Here is a 22,642-nt window from a genome sequence, read left to right on the forward strand (position 1 = left end):
TGAATTTTTTGGAGCAGAATCCCCCCAGGAGTAAGCAATACAGTACATCATACTGAAACTTATGTATCATACCTACTGTAATATTGTAAGACCCCTACAGTATAAGCGAATGACAAGTGAAAAAAGGGTCATATTGTGAAGCTACCAAAGAAAGGAGACTTCAGGAAGGGGTAAAAACTGGAGAAGCATTCAACTGCTGTCTATTCCAACTAATGTATTTAAAGGTATTATTCTCTACAGAATAAAGAAAGTGGTAGGGTCACAGTTTCAACAACAGGTATTGTTCAAACAAGAGAAATAATGTATAGATCAAATATCAACCCTATGTTTCATCACAGAACTGTTGATCAAATGGCATTTACCACTTCATATTGATTTTATAGATTTCCAAAAAGCCATACAGAGGATAAAACTCTTTTATGGAAGTTGCTGTGCCATTATGGAAATTTTCCCTTAGAAATATGTGAACATCATTCAGAGCTTTTATGAAAATATGACGTGCCAAGAAATACATAGCAGCAAACTGATTAAATCATTCAGGTGTCAGTCAAGACTGTTTTATGTCACCTATGATCTTTTTTACTGATAGGGGATTGGGTAATGAGAAAGACTACAGGGTCAGATAATGGACTGCCACACAAGTTAATAGGACCTTGACTTTGCAAATGACATCAACTTGCTATACCATACCAACAGAGACATGAAAGCTCAAACGTATGATTGCCAGGCCTCTGCACAGATAGTAAGGTTGAAAAATCAACACCAAGAAAACTAAAACCATGAGAATCAACACACAACATGAAACACCAACAGAAATTTCCGAGATGGACAAAGAAGAAGTCTGCTATTTCAAATATCTTGGTAACACTGTAAGTACAATGGGTGGAACCGATGAAGACTTTAAAACCAGAAGAGTAAAAGCTAGACATGCGTTTGTAACTCTAAAGCCAATCTGGAGAAACAGAAATCTTTCCCTCCAAACTAAACTTTGAATATATAACACCACTGTACAGTTGGGCTTACTATGTGGCACTGAAACTTGGAGACTTATTATGAGCACATTATTTAAATTCCATGTTTTCATTAACAGCTGCCTTAGACAAATCCTCAGTATCAGGTGGCTAGAAAGAAAGTCACAAACAAACAACTCTGGAGAATGATGAAACAGAAACCAATAGGAAAGGAAATTACATTAAAAAAATGAGATGGCTAGGACATAGATGGAGGAAAGACCTGAATAACACAGCAGTAGAGGCCTTGGACTGCAATTCCCAGGGGAAGAGACAATGAGGTAGACGAAGGATAACATGAAAATACACAAAAGAAGCAGAACTGAAAGCTACCAGAATGACATGGGAACAAGCTAAGAATGCAGCAGGAGATCAGCAAAGATAGTAGGCGGGTGAAGGCCCTTTGTTCCTCATGGAAAACAGACATGAGAGAGAGGGGGAGAGAGAGGAATGAGAGGAAAATAAAACCAATACTGGAAATTCAGTTGTTTGGCAAAATAGCATCTCTTTTCAGTCTGGAAAGTGTAGCTTTCCTCTAATCTGGTAATCTTAAAGAAAAAAAACATTACTTTGAGAAAAACCTGTAGATCTTGGGTCTGTGTGTGCTGCAGAATATCGTGCTGAAGATGTTTGAACACAGATATACACATATAGATCTGATAATCAGGACCAAGGAAAATACATGTAGCAATGTAGTGACAGATCTCGCTCCAGTCCAAGTAATTCCAGAAACACTGAGCTAGCCACTGCTGACAAATCTAGGGAAATATAAAAACAAATTCAATTTCCTACAGTATTTCACTGATAAATTAATAACTTTTCTACACCACAAACCTCTTTTCAACACCAAGACCATCCTATGCCCCCTTCTCATCCAGCCAGGATCTAGCTAGAACCCCTACCCAACCCATAGGTTGGTGGTCATGACTAACAGGCAGAGAACCCCGGCTTAATATATGCATTTAAAATGGATACACTACGTAGCTGGTATATTGAATAAAAAATATTATTTACCATAGTAACTGTGGTTCTTGAAGAGAGGCCTGTGTAGATCCCCACTCTTAAGAAAAGTGTGCCTCTAGTGCACAAACCCAAAAGTTTGTAGCAAGCAGTGTTGGTCTTAAATTCTTCCCTTGTACTGGGATGTAAGAGCATAAGAGGTGTGGCTCCCAATGCCCTTTAGTCATTCCCATGTATTCAAGACTCCCTCACCTGAGGCTCTAAAGAAGGTACACAGTGAGTCTGAATTCCTGTGGGTAACCATCTCAAACAACTGCAGTTAGCACACTCAGTAACCATTGTTCTCCTTTGAGAACTTCCCATATGGCTCACAACTCTTGGGAGATTCAAAAGAACAAGTGACTCTCCAAGAGGTGGTCTGAGAAGGATTAAGACCAAAATAATTCAAAGCCAGCTACTGGCTTCAGACATGTTGGTCTCAATATTGTCTGGCTTGGAACAATGCAAAAGTGATACATAACAGTGTTGCCCTAACCAACAAAGTCAATCCAACAAAACAAAATGACCCATAAAGTGAAAAAACCTCCAGATTAATTGTCCTAAATGTATTCTCTTCTTAACAACTATTGTTCTAACAGGAAAAAGGGGTTTTGAAAAGGATAATGAAGTGAGCTTTGAAGTTTGACCTCACTGCTTATGATAGTCAAAAAGAACTGAGGTGCAGCAGGGACCATGATCCTCATTTGATATCGCTGGCCCTGAAATAATGCATGTTCAGCCCCGATTGACACTGCTATAGAGAAGAACCCAATGCATGTAATCCATTAATGTACATCTATACAGGCAATTGGGATACTGTGTGCAGTTCTGGTCTCCCATGTTTAAGAAGGATGAATTCAAACTGGAACAGGTACAGAGAAGGGCTACTAGGATGATCCAAGGAATGGAAAACTTGTCTTATGAAAGGAGACTCAAGGAGCTTGGCTTGTTTAGCCTAACTAAAAGAAGGTTGAGGGGAGATATGATTGCTCTCTATAAATATATCAGAGGGATAAATACCAGGGAGGCAGAGGAATTATTTAAGCTCAGTACCAATGTGGACACAAGAACAAATGGATATAAACTGGTCATTGGGAAGTTTAGACTTGAAATTACACGAAGGTTTCTAAACATCAGAAGAGTGAAGTTTTGGAATAGTCTTCCAAGGGAAGCAGTGGGGGGCAAAAGACATATCTGGCTTTAAGATTAAACTCGATAAGTTTATGGAGGAGATGGTATGATGGGATAACATGATTTTGGTAATTAACTGATCTTTAAATATTCATGGTAAATAGGCCCAATGGCCTGTGATGGGATATTCGATGGGGTGGGATCTGAGTTACTACAGAAAATTCTTTCCTGGGTATCTGGCTGGTGAATCTTGCCCATGTGTTCAGGGTTTAGCTGATCGCCATATTTGGGGTCGGGAAGGAATTTTCCTCCAGGGCAGATTGGAAGAGGCCCTGGAGGTTTTTTGCCTTCCTCTGTAGCATGGGGCACAGGTCACTTGCTGGAGGATTCTCTGCTCCTTGAAGTCTTTAAACCACGATTTGAGGACTTCAATAGCTCAGACATAGGTGAGAGGTTTTTCGCAGGAGTGGGTGGGTGAGATTCTGTGGCCTGCGTTGTGCAGGAGGTCGGACTAGATGATCATAATGGTCCCTTCTGACCTTAGTATCTATGAATCTAAAATTGTTTAAGCTGAAACACAAATTTCAAAGTTTAATGACAGAAAAAATAAACTATTCTTTATGTATTTAATTTTATTAAGATTTTTTTAAATGGCATGGAGGTCTTTGAAGGTATATTTAATGTGTGTTTCCCTTTAAATTAAAGAATTTCTGTGCCTTGTAAATGAATGGTAGGTCCTTCCCTGAGGCAGCTTCGGATTTAATTGAATGGTATGGGAGACAGGCTTTAGCAGCTTCTGTATTTTCCATTTCTAAATCACAATTTGTTGCTTAATCCCTTGTGTACAGCACACTTCATTTAGCTCTAGACCACAAATCCTTTGTTAATCAGCTCCTAAGTGTTTAAAAATGTGAAGCAGCAGAAAGTACTGTGTTTCTAATTAGATTACAATGGCTATGCTTTAGAATGAGACTGCATTCAGTTGTGTATTCCTGTACACTGACATTTATATATGTTAAAGTTGCTTTCATAGTTAAATGAAGCATTATCTTTTGCAATAAAATAACACAATAATATAGCCAGAGGATGTGTGCCTATTACAGTGGTGTCCATTCTAGTTACGTGTTTCCATTAAAAGCTTATTCTTGCCGTGGGTATTACTGTGAATTGTGATAAAACTTGGCATACAAATTATCTCATATTTTTCAAAAGACAGATTATTTATTATTATTAAAAGTAAATGCAGTGTTTGTGAAAATGAGATCCCTGGAGGGAAAGCCTCTATTCCACTTAATAGCGTGCATTATTCTGCTTGTGCAGTATCTTTCTCTACGCTGCCCCACCAGTATGCGTCAACCCTGACCCTGAAGGGACTGCATGGAGGTCTAGTTCAATCTCCATATTCACTGAGTTTTTAACATCCCTGCTGAGACTTCCAATAAAGGCGTTAATACCAATATTGATTTATTTAGTTAATAGGTTGTTCAACTGCTCAACACTGTAGTATTTCAACACCTCACGTACAATGATTTTATCCATGTAACACCCCTGTGGAGGAAGGGCAATATTACTACCTCCACTTAACAGATGGGGAGCTGAAGAATAAAGAAATTCAGGAACTGATTTTCAGATGAGTTGAGCAGCAACAACTCTCATTGACTTGGGAATTCTTGATCTCAACACCTTTGATAATGAGGCCTTAAAGTGACTTGCTCAAGATTGCACAGGAATGCACAGGAAGTCTTTGAATCCCAGTCCAATGCTTTAATACTAAGATATTCATTCGCTTCATCTGAGCTTTTCTGTGATAAGAACATCTGTCCTGTAGGAATGAGAATCCAGTGGGAGTTGGGAATGCTCAGCATCTCTGAAACTTAGGCAATTAACCTTTATTGGGGCCAGATCCTGCTCACTATGCTTGTCTAAAGGACGATAAAAAGTGTGTTGTAAGGATAGGTTCATTAACAGGTACTAACACCACATTTTTAATCCTAAATTAGACAAGGACAATTGACTTCAACAACAGCTGGATCAGGCCATGTGTGAACTGATGCCTTGTGCTATTATACTTCCTCCCCTTTCTCATTTTAAAAAAAACAGTCCGTTCCTTTCACTTTGAAAGGCAGCTTTTTCTTATATTTTAAATTTTATCCTTTATGGGTAAGGCTGAGCAGTATACATAAGGAAGTAGAATCAAATTCAGACATTGTAAATCTTGATGAGTTCATGTTTTCTCTCTTTTAACCAATTCTTGCATCACATCCACATCCATTCCCATAAAGAACACACTTGGGCCTCCAAATTTTGGCACAAAATGACCTTTTCAATGAGTTAAGCCCCGTGCAACTATAAGACTTTTTCTTGATCTTTTTCAGCACCCTTCCCCACCCGTAAGGTGGTGAAGAAGAGCCTGCATGTTTGTTCATCCATAGCCTTGAGTAAATCTCTAGAAGCAACAGCACTTACATGGGACTTTATGTCTTCAAAGCACGATGGAAACACACATGAGAGGACCTAAGGTTGCTGTGTTTGAGTAAAATCTCAGCCTTAATATTACATTAATGTATGGATTTGGGCTTGCTTTTTCACTTAATTGTAATGATTGGTTGTGATATCAGGAAATTTAACTCCAATATAAGCTGAATTGTCTTATACAATACAAATGTACTACAGAATTTAGCCCCTTACCGGAAATGACCGTGCCATTGAGATTTTTTTACCCCTTATGATTCCATTAAAAAATCCAGCACATTTTGGTCAAGCTTTTGCATAAAACAGGAAGGGGCAGCTCTTCAGCTGAAGTAAATTGGCATAGTTCCATTGAAGTCAACTGTTTTCCATTTTAAAATGTTTTAACTGTGTACTTTTAGTCCTAAACATAAAAATCTATATTAAAAAGCCTACAAAATGAATAGTTATCTGATTTTCATAACAATTTATTTTGTGTGGCTGAAGACTAAAACTTTATTCTTTAGTCATTTTATTGTGGCTGGGTTTTATAGCTTGTTATGTACCTGAGCTATAGTAGCGTCAACCTTCTCTGAATAGCCTTGATTTTGTGGATTTAAGTCAAACATTTAACAATGCTTCAATATACTTTTGTAAATTACCTGTGATGGAGTGAAACCAGACATGTGGAAAGCTGAAAAGACAAGTGGCAACTCAGCCTTCAGCAACATCTCAATGTAGTGAGCACTGCAAAAATAGATGGGGTGGATGCCAGATTCTGCTGTGTCAATAGATAGGTGTACCTGACCAACAAAGCAAACAACAAATAATAATTGTTACTTACTACAGAAGAAAATGTATGATTTTACTTTAAAAGACACTACTAAATAAGTAAATATTCGTTGGTACCAGAAGCAGGAGAAAAGTGTGGTAAAATGAGTGGAAAACTGTAGAGAGAGAAACTGTTGAGAGAAACAAAAAGGTTTACAAGCTATTTCTCTTGGTTGACAGCCCAATTCATTATTACATATATGTTTTAATGAATGTTAACTTTGTGAGTAGGAAGGGTGAGATTCCCCTCCCCATTCATTGCCCAAGTAGACACATAGAGACTGTTGTTTATAAATGAGGGAGTGGAGAATAGGAGACTGATGCTGTCAAGGTTCCCTCCCCACTTTGAACTCTAGGGTACAAATGTGGGGACCTGCATGAAAACCTCCTAAGCTTACTTTTACCAGCTTTGGTTAAAACTTCCCCAAGGTACAAACTATTTTACCCTTTGCCCTTGGTTTTCCACTGCCACCACCAAACGTTTCTCTGGCTTCCTGAGAAAGCATTGTTTGGAAACGTCTTTCCCCCACAAAATCCTCCCAATCCTTGCACCCTACTTCTTGGGGAAGGTTTGGTAAAAATCCTCACCAATTTGCATAGGTGACCACAGACCCAAACCCTTGGATCTTAGAACAATGAAAAAAAGCATTCAGTTCTTGAAAAGAAACATTTTAATAGAAGAAACAGTAAAAAGAAAAGGATCACCTCTGTAAAATCAGGATGGTAAATACCTTACAGGGTAATCAGATTCAAAACATAGAGAATCCCTCTAGGCAAAACCTTAGGTTACAAAAAGACACACAGACAGGAATATTCATTCTATTCAGCACAACTTATTTTCTCAGCCATTTAAAGAAATCATAATCTAACGCATATCTAGCTAGATTACTTACTAAATTCTAAGACTCCATTCCTGTTCTGTCCCCGGCAAAAGCCTCACCCAGACAGACACAGACCATTTGATGTTCTCCCTCTTCCCAGCTTTTGCAAGTATCTTGTCTCCTCATTGGTCATTTTGGTCAGGTGCCAGTGAGGTTATCCTAGCTTCTTAACCCTTTACAGGTGAAAGGGTTTTTTCCTCTGGCCAGGAGGGATTTAAAGGTGGTTAGCCTTCCCTTTATATTTATGACAGATGCTTTTTGCAATCCTATGTAGTGGACAGAGAATTGGATGGAGCTGTCATGATTTGCCCAGGTGTGGTGTGTGTATGTGGAGGAGAATATATATGGAGGGTAGAAGTGAAGTTCTATTTGAATGGGAGAATGGGGAATGAAAGGTTACCAGTGTGGAATGTACTGGGTAGATGGGTGTGTGGTTTGTAAGTAATGTGTTTTTGGCTTGGTGAAGACGTGCATTCCTTTGAACTTCTCCTTCTTTTTCCTTTGGGTCCTGGCTCACAGGAGGTTGCCATGTATAGTACAACCTCCCACTCCATATAGGTGACACCTCAGATGAGACGGAGAGTTATATAATGGGAGAAATTAAGACTCCTGTTTGGGGCAAAGAGGAGGTAGAGCTGAGTTCTGGATTGTACATGTTAATGCTTTGGTGGAGCTAATTAACATTTAATGTGGGGATCTTTAGCCTAAAACTGCTTTATACTTTTGCCTGGAGGTTCCACACTTGTTAATTTAGCTATGAAGATACCAAACTCCTCAGTACGGAGGATGGTCAGCACAAACAGACTCACAAAATGAAGCCAACCTTCTCTGTGCTGGAACAGCAGCAGAATTGGACCAGGTGCTAGTCATACGGTATGTACTACAACTGGGAATATACAAACACCCTCTTGAAAAAGAGCTAGAGAATCATCTAATAAGCCCACAATTTTGCAGTGACTGACTATAGCTGATAGTTTAATTTACACCAGTCACAGAACCTGACAAAGTACAATACCAAACAAAAGAGATTTTTTAAAATAGATGACATCATATTTAACAAAGGATGAAAATTATGGAGCTTGTGTAACTAGCTTGATTTAAATACCAGCCATTTGATTTAAATACCAGCCATTTGAAATATGGAATTATTCGGTACTTGGTCAGTATGGAAGTTTTTAATTACTAAAGCATTTTAGTATTTTTCTGTACAACTCTGATATTTTGTGCCTTTTATTGATTTTATAATACAACCAAGCTAATAATCAAAACAATGAACTTGCACAGTGTAATAATAATAAAAAGGCCACTCAATAGTACCTTCTCCCTACACAAAGAATTTAACACAACCAATAAAGTTTATTTTATTGCCAACTTTAACTTTCAATAACACTGCCATTAGCCTACCCATTATTTCATAGCTTTTAAACAACCATTTGAACAAATGTCAAATCTATATTTTTTCTGAGAGAATTTTTAAGGGACAAGCATTCAGTTAGAGGATCTTAATGAAAAGTGAAACAATAACTCAGTGAAACTGCTAAACATTCCTTTAAAAATTTTCAAAGCCACCTTTAAAAAGAAAAGCTTTTAAAGTCTTACGGAAACATGCAGTCTTCGCAGCCAGAGAAATGCTGAGATGAGAAGACTGGAAAATTGTTGAAGAAATATTAATGTTTTCTCTCTCTCTCCTGACATTATCAGAAATACAGAAGACGCAAACCAGTCATAGCCAGCATAACCTTGCTGCAGACAACCTGTAGGAGAACGTTAAGGAACTCTGACAAAGAACAAACTATTGCTGGCATAAAACCACGTTTCTTTTCTCCAAGGAACAAAGAATCAGCAAAATAATAATAATAAAAAATTAGATTGTGAATCACAACAAATCAGGTATTTTAAAAAAAATGGGAATCTGGAAGTTAATATAACAATCCAAACAGAACAATGTCAAGATGTGTAGACCCAGGGTCCTATTGTAGCAACTCCGGTGTTGCACTAGTGTAGCTACACTGAAGATGGTTTCTTGAACATAAAAATTCCATTAAAGTTAAATCAGTATAAAACTGGAGTAAAATTCATTGTGATAAATTAGGCGCCTAGACTTTGAACTAATTTTCCTCTCTGCAAATTCCACGTAATTCTGCCATGACCCTTCGAAAAACACAAACAAAAACACCAAAACCTAGGTGCTTGAATGCTTATTTTAAGTTAACACTAATAGCCCAACACCCATAAGTACTTTTATAACAGTAAACAAATATGTGCATGTGTCAAGGTTCCTTCCCCACTCTGAACTCTAGGGTACAGATGTGGGGACCTGCATGAAAACCCCCTAAGCTTATTTTTACCAGCTTAGGTTAAAACTTCCCCAATGTACACAATATTTTACCTTTTGACCTTGGACTTTATTGCTGCCACCACCTAACGTCTAACAGGGAAAGAGCCCGCTTGGAAACATCTTTCCCCCCCAAATCCTTCCCAAACCCTACACCCCCTTTCCTAGGGAAGGCTTGATAAAAATCCTCACCAATTTGCATAGGTGAACACAGATCCAAACCCTTGGATCTTAAGAACAATGAAAAAGCAATCAGGTTCTTAAAAGAACAATTTTAATTGAAGAAAAAAAGTAAAAGAATCACCTCTGTAAAATCAGGATGGTAAATACCTTACAGGGTAATCAGATTGAAAACATAGAGAATCCCTCTAGGCTAAACCTTAAGTTACAAAAAGACACAAAAACAGGAATATACATTCCATGCAGCACAGCTATTTTATCAGCCATTTAAACAAAACAGAATCTAACGCATATCTAGCTAGATTACTTACTAAGTTCTAAGACTCCATTCTTTTTCTGTTCCTGGCAAAAAGCATCACACAGACAGAGAGAACCTTTGTTTCTCTCCCCCCTCCAGCTTTGAAAGTATCTGGTCTCCTCATTGGTCATTTTGGTCAGGTGCCAGCGAGGTTCTCCTAGCTTCTTAACCCTCTACAGGTGAAAGGGTTTTTCCTCTGGCCAGGAGGGATTTTAATGGTCTTTACCCTTCCCTTTATATTTATGACAGCATGTAATAAAGAGGAGGGTGGATACAAACATTTCAGTAAGAAAACAGGTTGTAGCTTCCAAACTTCCAAGGAGGTATAAAACAATAGTAAACATAAAAAAATTAAAGGCTTTAAAAATGAAGTATATTTTGCCAGCATCCTTAAATATTGTATAAAATAATAAACCAAACACATTACTAGGTAGGATAGCCTGTCAAAGGGCTTTTTTGTTTTGTGTTTTTTTTACACAAACAAGTAAAATACACAATGATTTGAAAAAATATTAGATCAAAACCGTAGTGCAAATCAAATTATAACTGCAGATGACTAAATGTTCAATATTAATAATATTATCATCAATATTACAGAAGAAACTAGCAGACCTAATGGGGATCAGAGCTAATTGCTCTAGGCACTGTACAAACATATTGAAAGACATGATTCTACCCCAAAGAGCTTAAAATCAAAACCAGACAAGACACACACGGAAGTTTAATAATCAAATGAAAGGGAAGGACGAGGGTTACAGTCAAAGATCATATAGTTATTCTGTCAAGTACACATTTTAGTGATATAAAGGTTTCATAATAATGGATTTTTCTTTTATGTGTGCATAAAATGTAATGAAAAATACTACGTAGTCTGCACCACCACCAGGAATTAAAGAACAAGATAAATGAAAAATTTCTTTGACAGTGATTAGTGACAACTGTCACTAATGTCTTGGTCAATCTAAATTGTGTCATCTAAAAAGGATACGAAGTGAGGACTTTACAGATGTTTGCTGTTGTTTCAGAAATTTATCACAGTGCATTAACACCAGGCACAGATCATTTTCAGCACCATCTTTCAGCAAATTTAAATATTTACCATACCTAATAAAATAAAGTTTAAACAAACTTAGACACTTAAGTTTCAATAAATGTAGAACATAAAATGTTTAAAAATCTTCTTTAAAAATAAGAACATGTTTTACTGGATGCATTTAATACAGTTCTAGGATTTATGAAAAGTTAAGAACTCATAGCCCTATATGTAAGGAAACGTATACTGTGGTTAGGGCTGGGGACTCAGTCTGGTGACAGTTCGGGAAGCAACTGGTGAACTGGTCTATTGATTCTACTGATTCTATTGAAGGAGCACAGCAGACATTAGTTACTAAGGTTTGCAACCTGTCATACGAGTTTTAGTATATCCTCAGCTGTCCCTGGATATTCAGATTGCAGTAGATGCCAACATTGTATTTTTTTTTAAATCTGCACTGTGCTAGAAGGCCTAAACCATTTCTTTCAGACATAGACCTTGCTTCCATTATCCATGTCTTTGTGATTTCAAGATAAGATTATTGTGAAGTCCTACATGTGAGGCAATTCTTTACGATCATTTGGAAATTTAGGCCTCAAACCTGCACACACTTATGCAACCTCACTCACATGAGCTCTCCTGTTGACTTTAATAGGATTACATGCCTTTAAAGTTAAGCATGGGTGTGATCCTTTGCAAGTTCAGGGTCTGAAATTCCTGTAGAAAGTGATGTAGAAATTTGGTGAAGAAATAATCTGCTTAATCTGCAACAAGGAAGATTTAGGTTAGGTATTAGGAAAATATTTCTAAGCCCTGGTCTACACTAGGACTTTAGGTCGAATTTAGCAGCGTTAAATCGATGTAAACCTGCACCTGTCCACACGATGAAGCCCTTTATTTCGACTTAAAGGGCTCTTAAAATCGATTTTTAATCCCCTGACAAGTGGATTAGCGCTTAAATCGGCCTTGCCGGGTTGAATTTGGGGTACTGTGGACACAATTCGACAGTATTGGCCTCCGGGAGCTATCCCAGAGTGCTCCATTGTGACTGCTCTGGACAGCACTCTCAACTCAGATGCACGATTGTTTGCCCTTGCTCTGACACAGGGAGGGGCAACTGACGACACGGCTTACAGAATTGGCTTACAGGGAGCTAAAATCAACAAAGGGGGTGGCTTTACATCAAGGAGTATTTCAGGCAGGACTTCACAGAGGGTTCCAATAAGAAATGGTGCATCTATGTTATTGTTCTTATTGGAACAAGGAGGTTAGTCTGGCCTCTGATTGATACATGGCTAGATTTACCTCGCTGCACCTTCTCTGTGAGTGACTGTAGTGTGACCTAGAGGAATGAGTCCCCTAGACGGCGGGCGGGGGTTTGCAAATGAGTACAAAACAAATCTGGTCTATTTCTTGTTTTGATACACTCCATCTATCTGTTTACATCTTTGGCTGGCAGCAGACGGTGCAAAAGGACTGCATGCCATCCACATCTCATGGCTGCTCGGCAGAAGATGGTACAATAGGACTGCTAGCCATCCTCATCTCTTGCCTGCCCGGCAGAAGATCATGCAATAGGACTGCTAGCAATCCGTATCACCTGCCTGCTCACCATAAGATGGTTCAATAGGACTGACTGCAGGACTAAAGAGAATGACTTGATCAAGTCACTCCAAATTTAGTCCCTGCGCCCATGTCTGCCCAGGCACTCCTGATCGACCTCACACAGGCGACCAGAGCACCTCGGACATGACGATGACGGCTACCAGTCCTATTGCACTGTCTGCTGCCACAAGGCAATGGGTTGCTGCTGCTGTGTAGCAATGCAGTACCGCGTCTGCCAGCACCCAGGAGACATACTATGACAGTGAGCTGAGCGGGCTCCATGCTTCCCGTGGTATGGCATCTGCACAGGTAACTCAGGAAAAAAGGCACAAAACGATTGTCTGCCCTTGCTTTCACCGAGGGAGGGAGGGAATGGGGGCCTGACGATATGTACCCAGAACCACCTACGACAATGTTTTAGCCCCATCAGGCATTGGGATCTCAACCCAGAATTCCAATGGGCAGCGTAGACTGCGGGAACTGTGGGATAGCTACCCACAGTGCAACGCTCCGGAAGTCGACTCTAGCCTTGGTACTGTGGAAGCACTCCGCCGAGTTAATGCACTTAATGCACTTAGAGCATTTTCTGTGGGGACACACACACTCAAATATATAAAACCGATTTCTAAAAAAACGACTTCTATAAATTTGACCTAATTTCGTAGTGTAGACATACCCAAATAGAAGGATAGTTAAGCATTGGAATAGGCTTCTAAGAGGGGCTGTGAAACCTCCATTGTTGGAGGTTTTAAAGAACAGGTTAGACAAGCACCTGCCAGGGATGTTCTTTGTTCTGCCTCAGAACAGGGGGGTGGACTAAATGACCTCTCGAGGTACTTTCCAGGCCTATATTTCTAAGATTCTATAATGTATGGTTAGCTGTAAATCTTGCTAAACAAGTTGCAATTAGCCCTTAGAAAAATAATGAATAATAACCTATTTAATTTGTTGCAGATAATTTAACCATGTACTAATACCTTTTTCATTTTTAAAGTAAATATTCATTCTCTCAAAAATGATCTTTAGATTTAAATGGTACAAAACGTTGAGTTGATGGATTAAATATCATTAAAGTCATTGCAAAAAAATCAAACTCTAGAAATACAGAAGAGAAATATTTTAATGCAATGTACCTGACTGTCATTTTAATGCCAAGCTGCTGCACAGATGAAAGGCTTTCATTCTTCACATTTGCATCATCAGCTAAAAACAAAAGCAAATATAAATATAAATATGTAAAAAGTCTGCATTATAATTATGATTTTAATTGAAAATGGGATGAAGGTAATATTTTTACATATTTTAATGCCAAATCCAGAACATTGTTTGTATCTGAAGTGCTGTCAGTAATCTCTGCAAAGATTATTACAGGAAACTATATACAACTGAACCGTCTGCTTTTTTTTAAAAGATGTTTGAAAACAAAAAGCAATTATGTGCATGTTTCTCATGGTCACAACCAGCCTTCAGCACAACCAGAACAGGAACTAGCTGGGGCCCTACTCCTTGATACCTCCATTCTCAGCATAACATCTTCGCTCTGGCAGGTGAAACAGACAAAACTGTAACTCCTGGCCCAATTTCCTCCCTTCCAGCAGTTTGGGACCTCATGAGTGTAAAGCAAACCTTGTTTGCACATACCGTGTTGTAAATCTCATCAAACATATTAAAAATATTGAACTGAAAGGGACCTAAAAGTACTTTCCTCATTTATTGTTCTGTATGACTGTAATGTACGCCTCTACTTTACGCTCTTCGTATTGAATTTAAAAGCTGTAAACTAGAGTGTGGCAAGCCTCAGCTGTTTTTACCCTTGGTGAGATGGGGTTGGGGTAAAACAGTCCCTCTTGGCTGCACAGGGGCAGTACGTCCTTCCCTCAGTCAATGTTTTGGGCTTGTTTTTCTCCATTATGGGAGGGAATACAGCCTCCCCTCCTGGAGAGGCTTGCTCCCATGCTGCTACTCGCCTGGTAGCTTGACTCCTTCCCGCCCCCCAAGGAGGGTTTAAAAAGGTCCCAGGCCACCCTTGGTTGGAATCAGCTGATCCTAATTGACCTCAGGTATCTCCCTCTCAGCTGATCCTAAATGATCTCTGGTAACCGCTTCTCAGCTGAACCTGATTGACATGTAGTCACCCCTCCCCAGTTGATAGGGAGGAGAGCCTTTTAACCTTCTGAGACTGTTTTCTACCCCTCTCCCCCTCGCAGCCATTTGTCCTGAGTTTATCACAAGAGCAAAAAAATAATAAATCTGATGCATTAAAACTAAGCATCCTCTAAAAATATTATTTTATCACACATTTAAATCCTAAATGCAAAAGACCTAATGAAAGGATATTATCTCTCATACACATTATAATCAAAGACAAGTATAGAGTCCTCAGCAAACAATTAACACATAATAAATGTTCTGAGTTGGAGGGGTCCAGGGTCTGACAGGTTCTAATTTTCATTTTCTAGTTTAGTTTGTGGTCCTGGCTAGTAAGTACTAAAAAATTGACACTAAGCAGGTTTTTGTCATCTATCTAGTGGATGGCATGATTTTGTTACAATATGTGATCAGTTTTCACATTTTTTAACATATATATTCAGCAGAAACCAAAATATACCATTTTCCCAGGATGTAAGTGATAATTCTGTGACGGATCAGCTCATTTTCTAATTTGATGGGTATTTTCTCCCATCCCAATTGAACAGACATAAGAAACCAAACTAAAGGAACTACTCGTACCAATTTAAGTGAGTTCTCTAGTTTCCTTGTTTGCATACAAGCCATGGATACCATTGCACTAAAGATAAAATATATACAAGCTGCGGGAGGTGAAGTCCTGGCTGGAATGAAAAAGGTTAACAAGAGCAACTAAGAGAACAAGCCCTCCATTTGGATCACATGAAATAGATCAAAATGTTATTGAAAGAGTAAAGAAAACAACAACACAGGAAAATTACATTTAACAAAGAAGAGAGAGAGTTCAACAGTAGAACAGTGATAAGAAAACACAAGCTGTGTGTGACGGGTTGGATCATAGAAACCCCCTTGGGGCTGCCAACTGATGTGCCAAGACTACTTCTGCCCCTGCCTTCCCTGCCAGCTTGGGACTCCAGAACCTGCCTGGTTGTGCCAGATACACTTGCTGGCCACAAACACAGACCCAGGTCTGAACCACGTCCCACAAACTGCAAGCTTAACTGAAAGCAGCTTAAGAAGTGTTCCTCTCTTTAACACTCAGATGCCCAACTCCCAGTGGGGTCCAAACCCCAAACAGATCCATTTTACCCTGTATAAAACTTATACAGGGTAAACTCATAAATTGTTCACCCTCTATAACACTGATAGAGAGATATACACAGCTGCCCCCCACCCCGGTATTAATACATGCTCTGGGTTAATTCATAAGCAAAAAGTGATTTTAAATACAGAAAGTAGGATTTAAGTGGTTCCAAGTAATAGAAGACAGAACAAAGTGATTACCAAGCAAAATAAAATAAAACACACAAGTCTATGCCTACTACAGTAAGAAAACTGAATACAGATAAAACCTCACCCTCAGAGGCGTTCCAGTAAGCATCCTTTTACAGACTAGTCTCCTTCTAGTCTCGGTCCAGCAATCACTCACACCCCCTGTAGTTACTGTCCTTTGTTCCAGTTTCTCTCAGGTATCCTTGGGGGTGGAGAGGATATCTCTTGAGCCAGCTGAAGACAAAATGGAGGGGTCTCCCGGGGGTTTAAATAGACTCTCTCTTCTGGATGGACACTCCTCCCTCCCCCTGTGTAGAATCCCAGCTACAAGATGGAGTTTTGGAGTCACATGGGCAAGTCACACGTCCATGCATGACTCAGAACTTACAGGTAGCAGCCATGGTTCAAATGCCACCTTGAACATCCTCAAGTAGACTTCTTATGTGGATTGGAGGCTTCCAAGATCCATTGTTCATTAAGTGTTTCATGACTGGGCACTTAATTTGCCCATTCCTTTCTCAAGAAGCTGACCAAATCTTTATATTCATAATTTCAAATACAAAAATGATATGTGCATATCAATAGGATGAATAGATTCACTAGATCATAACCTTTACAGAGATGTGTTACATGGCATATGTAGCATAAAACATATTCCAGTTATGTCATATATACATTCATAAGCATATATCCATAAAGCCTTCTGGGGTGCACCGTCACACTGTGTATTAAAACATTAATAAGATATAACCATCAAAGAATTAAGGTAATTAGAAACTGACCTTGTACCATCTGAGAAACACCATTTATAGGTAAGAAAAATCACTTGTTCTCTGAGCAAGACAAGGTCTTTCTCTAATGGGCTCTAAATAGCAAGCCCACAACAATATGGAGGAGTTATTTTTCCAGGCACCCAAGTTAGAATGCCTTGTGAAATGAGAGGATTGTATGAAAGACTAACTGCAACTTACAGGTCTGTTAAAAAGGAAGCACTTGCTTACTGAAGATAAGAGAGTGGCCTTTACTCCTCAGAGTGAGCTCTGATCCCCATCAGGAAAGTTTGATGCTGAACAGTGCAGAAATCATCGTGTTGCATTCTGATTGTTTTGGATAATGCTTTCTCCCTTCCAAGCAAATGATCATAGTTTCACTGAAACTAAACCCCTGAACATTCATGACCTGTCATTAAGGGAAAGGAGTACATTTTTCATTTTTGAAAAATTTCTTTGTGGACAAGGAGCAGGATCATCATCAGCAGAAGAGCCCCAACTTCTAGGCACCGTGGTTTGGACCTATTGGATATTTTCTTCTATGGAACAAACTGTCCATGATACAAAAGGCCTGTTTCACCTAAATGCCACGGCTACTTGAAAAACCAATGGCAAAGCAGTTTCTGAGTCAACAGAAAATCCCCTCCTCCCCTCCCGTCCTATAACGGGGTGAAACTCATCTGGCTGGTTGTGCTGGTATTAGGACCAGAATCGGCCAATGATACTATGAAAAATGACTGCATCACAGCCCACAGTCCGAGACTTCTTCAATTTTACAATAGTGAGTTGTTATTGTCCACTTGGTATTCAAAGAACATAATTGATTTCATTGATTTTATTTGCCTTTTATTCTCCATTGTAATAATTTCTTAGTTGCTGGAAAATATTTTTCCCTTTATCATATTCCCTTTTATATTTTTCTCTGCATTTTGAAGGAAGATAAAATTAACATGGGGTTTGGATTTAATAACAATTCCACATTATGTAGTACCTTGTCAAGCCAAAAACTCTTGCTCTTGTGTACTAGTATATCTGATGTAATCATAGCTCTGAACATAGTGCAGGTTAACTGCAAATCCAGAGCTAGCAAAGGGAACATAAAAATTGTACTTTTCACCTTATGTAAAGAGTTATGACTTTTCATTTTGTTTTTCAATTAATGGACTAGAAATGAAGATTTAACAAAACAAAGCAAAACAAAATATTTAGAATCCAGAGGACTATCACCATCTACTTAAAAAAACTGGAGCTATAAAACCTTAATGTTCCTTTAAGATTACCAAAACATTTTATGGGATATTTAAATATTGTAGATCACAATCCATGGACAACAGGTGGATTTTTGTTCTTGGGAAGAAAGATTGACCGTGATTGTAATGAAGTCCAAACTATGTCTGATTCAATATGCACAATTTAATTCTCCACAAAACTGATCTGACATTTATCAATAAAACTGTTATGTTTAATTGTCTTGAAACACTATGGTTTTCAATATTCAAGCACAAAAAGATCAATTTTCTCAATAAGAACATGATTTCTCCTCAAACAAAAGGCAGAACATCTCTGAACTGTCAATTAGATGGAGAGGTGATGCAGGTACCTCAATTAAACAGAATAGGCTATGGCAGCATTTTCCCATATGTCAAATCCCGCAAAAGAATTAAACATAAGGGACAGAATCACTTTCCTCTCACAGCTCACAGGAAACAAAGAACTATACTGAACACGTGTAATTCTATTTTTAAAAAGAATGAAATGCAAAATAGATGTTTCTTAATTCATATATAATTTCATGATTTGATGGATGTCAGGATTCCACACATTTACCCTTTAAAAACTCAGACTGAAAATAATACAGTATGTGGCAATAAAAAGAGTAAGATAATCTTTCCCACTGGAAAAGACACAGACTGGACAATTTAGTAGTAGGGGAGAGATATTTTTTTAAATATATATGTTACCTGCTCTTTGGTTGAAAATACCCATTATTTAGTGCAATCCGGTTCATTAAAAAAATACAGTTTTCTTCAGAATATCTTTATAAGCCAAGGACAAAAGTCATCCCTGGCAACGAATAATTTAGCAGCAACCAGAAAAGGAGGATAAATTCTACAAGGGAATTTTTCCTGCCTTTTTTAAAATCTGAAAATACTTTTATCGTCTGGACCCCTCACATTTAATTTCTAAGAATACTATGTCTTTTTCTTTCTCACTACAGATTCCATTCTTTGGATTCCCAAACCTTTCCAATATAATTTTTTTGTTGCCTTAATTTCTTTACCTCTTTCCTTTCCAGGGACTTCTGAGTGAGCCCAATTTCTTTCCTTTTGTCTTCCATTAGCTATTTTCTTCTCACTATTTTAGATCTCTTCCAATTTACTGCAGAATATTTAAGTAATGCTACAGACAAAATATAGCCATTTTGTGATAACGGACACTGGCTAATAAAGTGATGTAACTGTGCAAACAAAATAAAAAACATGAACTACTAGCAACAGTCAGAGAGCAGAGAGAGAAAGCAGGATGACTGTACTTATAGGTCTGGCATGAAAAAACAAGCAAGAATAGTTTGTAACAAAAATTCTTGGTGATTTAAGGACTAAACTGATAGAACTGGCAGTTTGTGCCATTAAACTGTCTGAACAGGAGACCTAGGCTGAAGACCTTGAGATGTTATCTCTTAGTTTAGTGGAAACTAATCAAGTTATAAAGGTGCCAACCACCCCATCCCTTTTTAGCACACTGCAGAGGCCAATTAACTGAATATGAATAAATCCAGTTATTCATTAAGTTATGCATGCTAGTCTTCTAAAGAAGCTGCAACAGCAGTCAGGAGCCTAAAGAGCTACAGAACCAAGTAGCAACGGAGATCATGCTTGGATACCAGTCTCCTTGCTGATAAAAATATAGTTAGTAAAACTGATAATGATTGAAAGACAAGAACTTTGTAAAATTATAATAATAATTTCTGAATGAAACTGTGCAATAAGTATAGACACATTGTATTTTAGTGCTGGGGAAAAAAAACAGAAAGTTACTGTTTAACTTACATTAATATGAATTTCCATTTCATATCATTCTGCTTCATAACATCTTTACTAGTCTATATCCTCTACAGGTAAACTGGAAAAACCTCAAGTTCAACAAAGCTGTTTGTTGCACTGACACCCATTGCTAATGCAATTCAGACATTCTGAACCAGATTATGACATAGTGTAAACTGGCACAGCTCCACTGACTTCAGTGGAATTATACCAATTTACCCCAGATAAGGGTCTGGCTCTCTCTCTTTCCAGCAGGAGGACCACATGGTGGCAGCGAGCTTACCACTGTAGTTTATTAGTATAATTTAATATTGATAGTACAGGAGTGCCAAGATAGCCCAGTCAGAAACAGGGCCCAATGTCTTGGTTCTGTATGTAGACAAATATGTTCAGGGCCCTACCAAATTCATGGCCACAAAAAACGTGTCACAGTCCATCAAATCTGGTCTCCCCCCCGTGAAATCTGGTCTTTTGTGTGTGCTTTTACTTTATGCTATACAGATTTCATGAGGGAGGTCAGCGTTTCTCAAATTGGGGGTCCTGATCCAAAAGGAATTTGAAGGGGGGTTACAAGGTTATTTTATGGGGGACCACAGTATTGCCACCCTTACTTCTGTGCTGCCTTCAGAGCTGGGTGGCCGGAGAGTGGTGGCTTCTGACTGAGGCCCCAGCTCTGCAGGCAACAGCACAGAAGTAAAGATGGCAATACCTTACCACGCCATCCTTACTTCTGCACTGTTGCTGGCAGTGGCTCTGCCCTCAGAGGTGGGCTTCTGGCCAGCAGCTGCCACTCTCCAGCTGCCCAGCTCTGAAGGCAGCACCACTGCCAGCCGCAGTGCAGAAGTAAGGGTAGCAGTATCGCAGCCCCCCCAGTTGCGCCGCAACAGCCTTATGACCCCACCCCCGCACAACTCCTTTATGGGTCAAGACCCACAATTACAACACCCTGAAATTTCAGATTTAAATAGATGAATTCATGAAATTTATGATTTTTAAAATCCTATGACCGTGAAATAGACCAAAAAGGACCGAAAATTTGGTAGGGCCCTAGATATGTTTCCTGACAGCAAGAATTTGTAATCTAAGACAAACAACATAAGAAGGTCTGTGCAGTTGCAGTTTAACATATATTTGTATCTTTTATTTTAAACGATTATAAATAAAGGGCCAACCCCCCTCCCAATCTGTCAAGCTATCATTAATTGGCTGATTTCTTATAGACATTATTACATAGTCCATATTCATGTTTGATTTTTACCTCTTGTAATACAAATAGAGATTTTATTGTATATGTGGATTGACTATTTCGGTGGGTTGTACAAGAATCTTGCTGGAACTCTCTTTACTGACACCTTTCCTCTTTCCCCACTATGCAACACCATGACAGAGCTCACAAACAAGCACAACTCTGAGGCAAATAAGTGTTCCATTTGTGAGGCAGCTACTGACTCCTCAGCAAACATGGAATTATGGCTACCCTGTTCTCAGCTCATGAACCCATAATCTGCCGGAGAAAAGGGTCCCAAGTTTGATATAGAATAGGGCCTCCTCCACGCAGCATAGCCAGGATTCCACAAAACAGTACAAGGAATACTCAGGGCAGTCTCTGCTCAGATTGGAGTTACACACGGGGCTAGTTTACATGAGGGAAAAATCCACAGTAGGTGCTGTGCAGCAGCTCCCTGCACAGTCAGAGTGTGCACGTGGGGAGTTAGTGCAGAGAAGCTAACAGACTTAAGGGCACTGAGGGCACACTCCAAAGTGCCTTAAGCTAATGATTTAAAGTGCATTTCTGCGAAAATCTCTTCACAGAAGCATAGCAAGGAGCAGAAAGATTCCCCCAGATCTTCAAGTGGGTACTATGTAATCTTGGCAAACAGACAATCATCCACTTTGAATCCCAGAAGGAACTGCCTGACTTAAAAGGTTTTCCACCAATATTTGTTAACTGCATATCTCACAATAATTTAAGAACTAAGCAAGTCTGTTCTCATTTCAGATCCACCGGGGTATTGGGACACTTTTAGAAAATACAAAGCCTGCCCCATCTCTGAATGGCCTGTGGTTCCACTGAAGACATAAAAATAAAAAAAGCAAAAAATCTAAAAGCACCCACAAAATAAGAAAAAAAAATCTATAGAATTATTCCTCCTCAATTAGCTCCTTCCCCAAAGTGGACAACTTTTCCAGTTCTGAGCATAAGCAGATATAACCAGACAGAGGATTTTTTTTCCCTTCCCAAACTTGTAAACAATATGCTAAATGGTGATTGCTACTTAGATATCTTGCTGGCAACATTAAAAATCAAAGAAGAAGAGAAAAGATCAAAACCAAAATGAAAACAACTAGGTTTTTTAGGTAGTGGTTTTCGTAGTTTTTATAAACCACTATTTACTTCAAAGTTAGAAAACCTAGACCTAGACCAAAACCAAGAGAGAAAATAAACAATTCATTACATTTGATAAGTTTCAGGATCTCGAACTCTGATGGCCAAGGCCACTAAGGTCAAGGATCAGTTTCAATAGAAAAGGAAATAACCAATACCATCTGAAAGAGATTTTTCCCCACCCATATCTCTTGATTGAAAATGCTAAGCATACTCTGAAGCACAAGTGGCT

At 38.8% G+C, this 22,642-nt stretch overlaps 1 protein-coding gene across 8 annotated transcripts in view; it reads right to left on the reverse strand.

The window, feature by feature from the left end:
- TBC1D32 (TBC1 domain family member 32) overlaps positions 1 to 22,642 on the reverse strand; it is a 180,170-nt gene that overhangs the window by 13,258 nt on the left and 144,270 nt on the right. For 5 of the 8 annotated variants that reach the window (XM_073337176.2, XM_073337171.2, XM_073337180.2 and 2 more), the window contains exons 29-33: positions 13,885 to 13,954; positions 11,102 to 11,217; positions 8,900 to 9,054; positions 6,251 to 6,391; positions 1,580 to 1,768 (exon numbers count right to left, since the gene is read on the reverse strand). In XM_073337176.2, coding sequence (XP_073193277.1) covers positions 1,580 to 1,768; positions 6,251 to 6,391; positions 8,900 to 9,054; positions 11,102 to 11,217; positions 13,885 to 13,954 — 671 coding nt within the window. Of the gene's footprint in view, positions 1 to 1,579; positions 1,769 to 6,250; positions 6,392 to 8,899; positions 9,055 to 11,101; positions 11,218 to 13,884; positions 13,955 to 16,295; positions 16,747 to 22,642 lie in introns of those variants that run through there. The other 3 variants (XM_073337179.2, XM_073337184.2, XR_012158036.1) reach the window with 3 other exon arrangements.

This window comes from Lepidochelys kempii, chromosome 3 (genome assembly GCF_965140285.1).
Source record: "Lepidochelys kempii isolate rLepKem1 chromosome 3, rLepKem1.hap1, whole genome shotgun sequence".
NCBI lineage: Eukaryota > Metazoa > Chordata > Testudines > Cheloniidae > Lepidochelys > Lepidochelys kempii.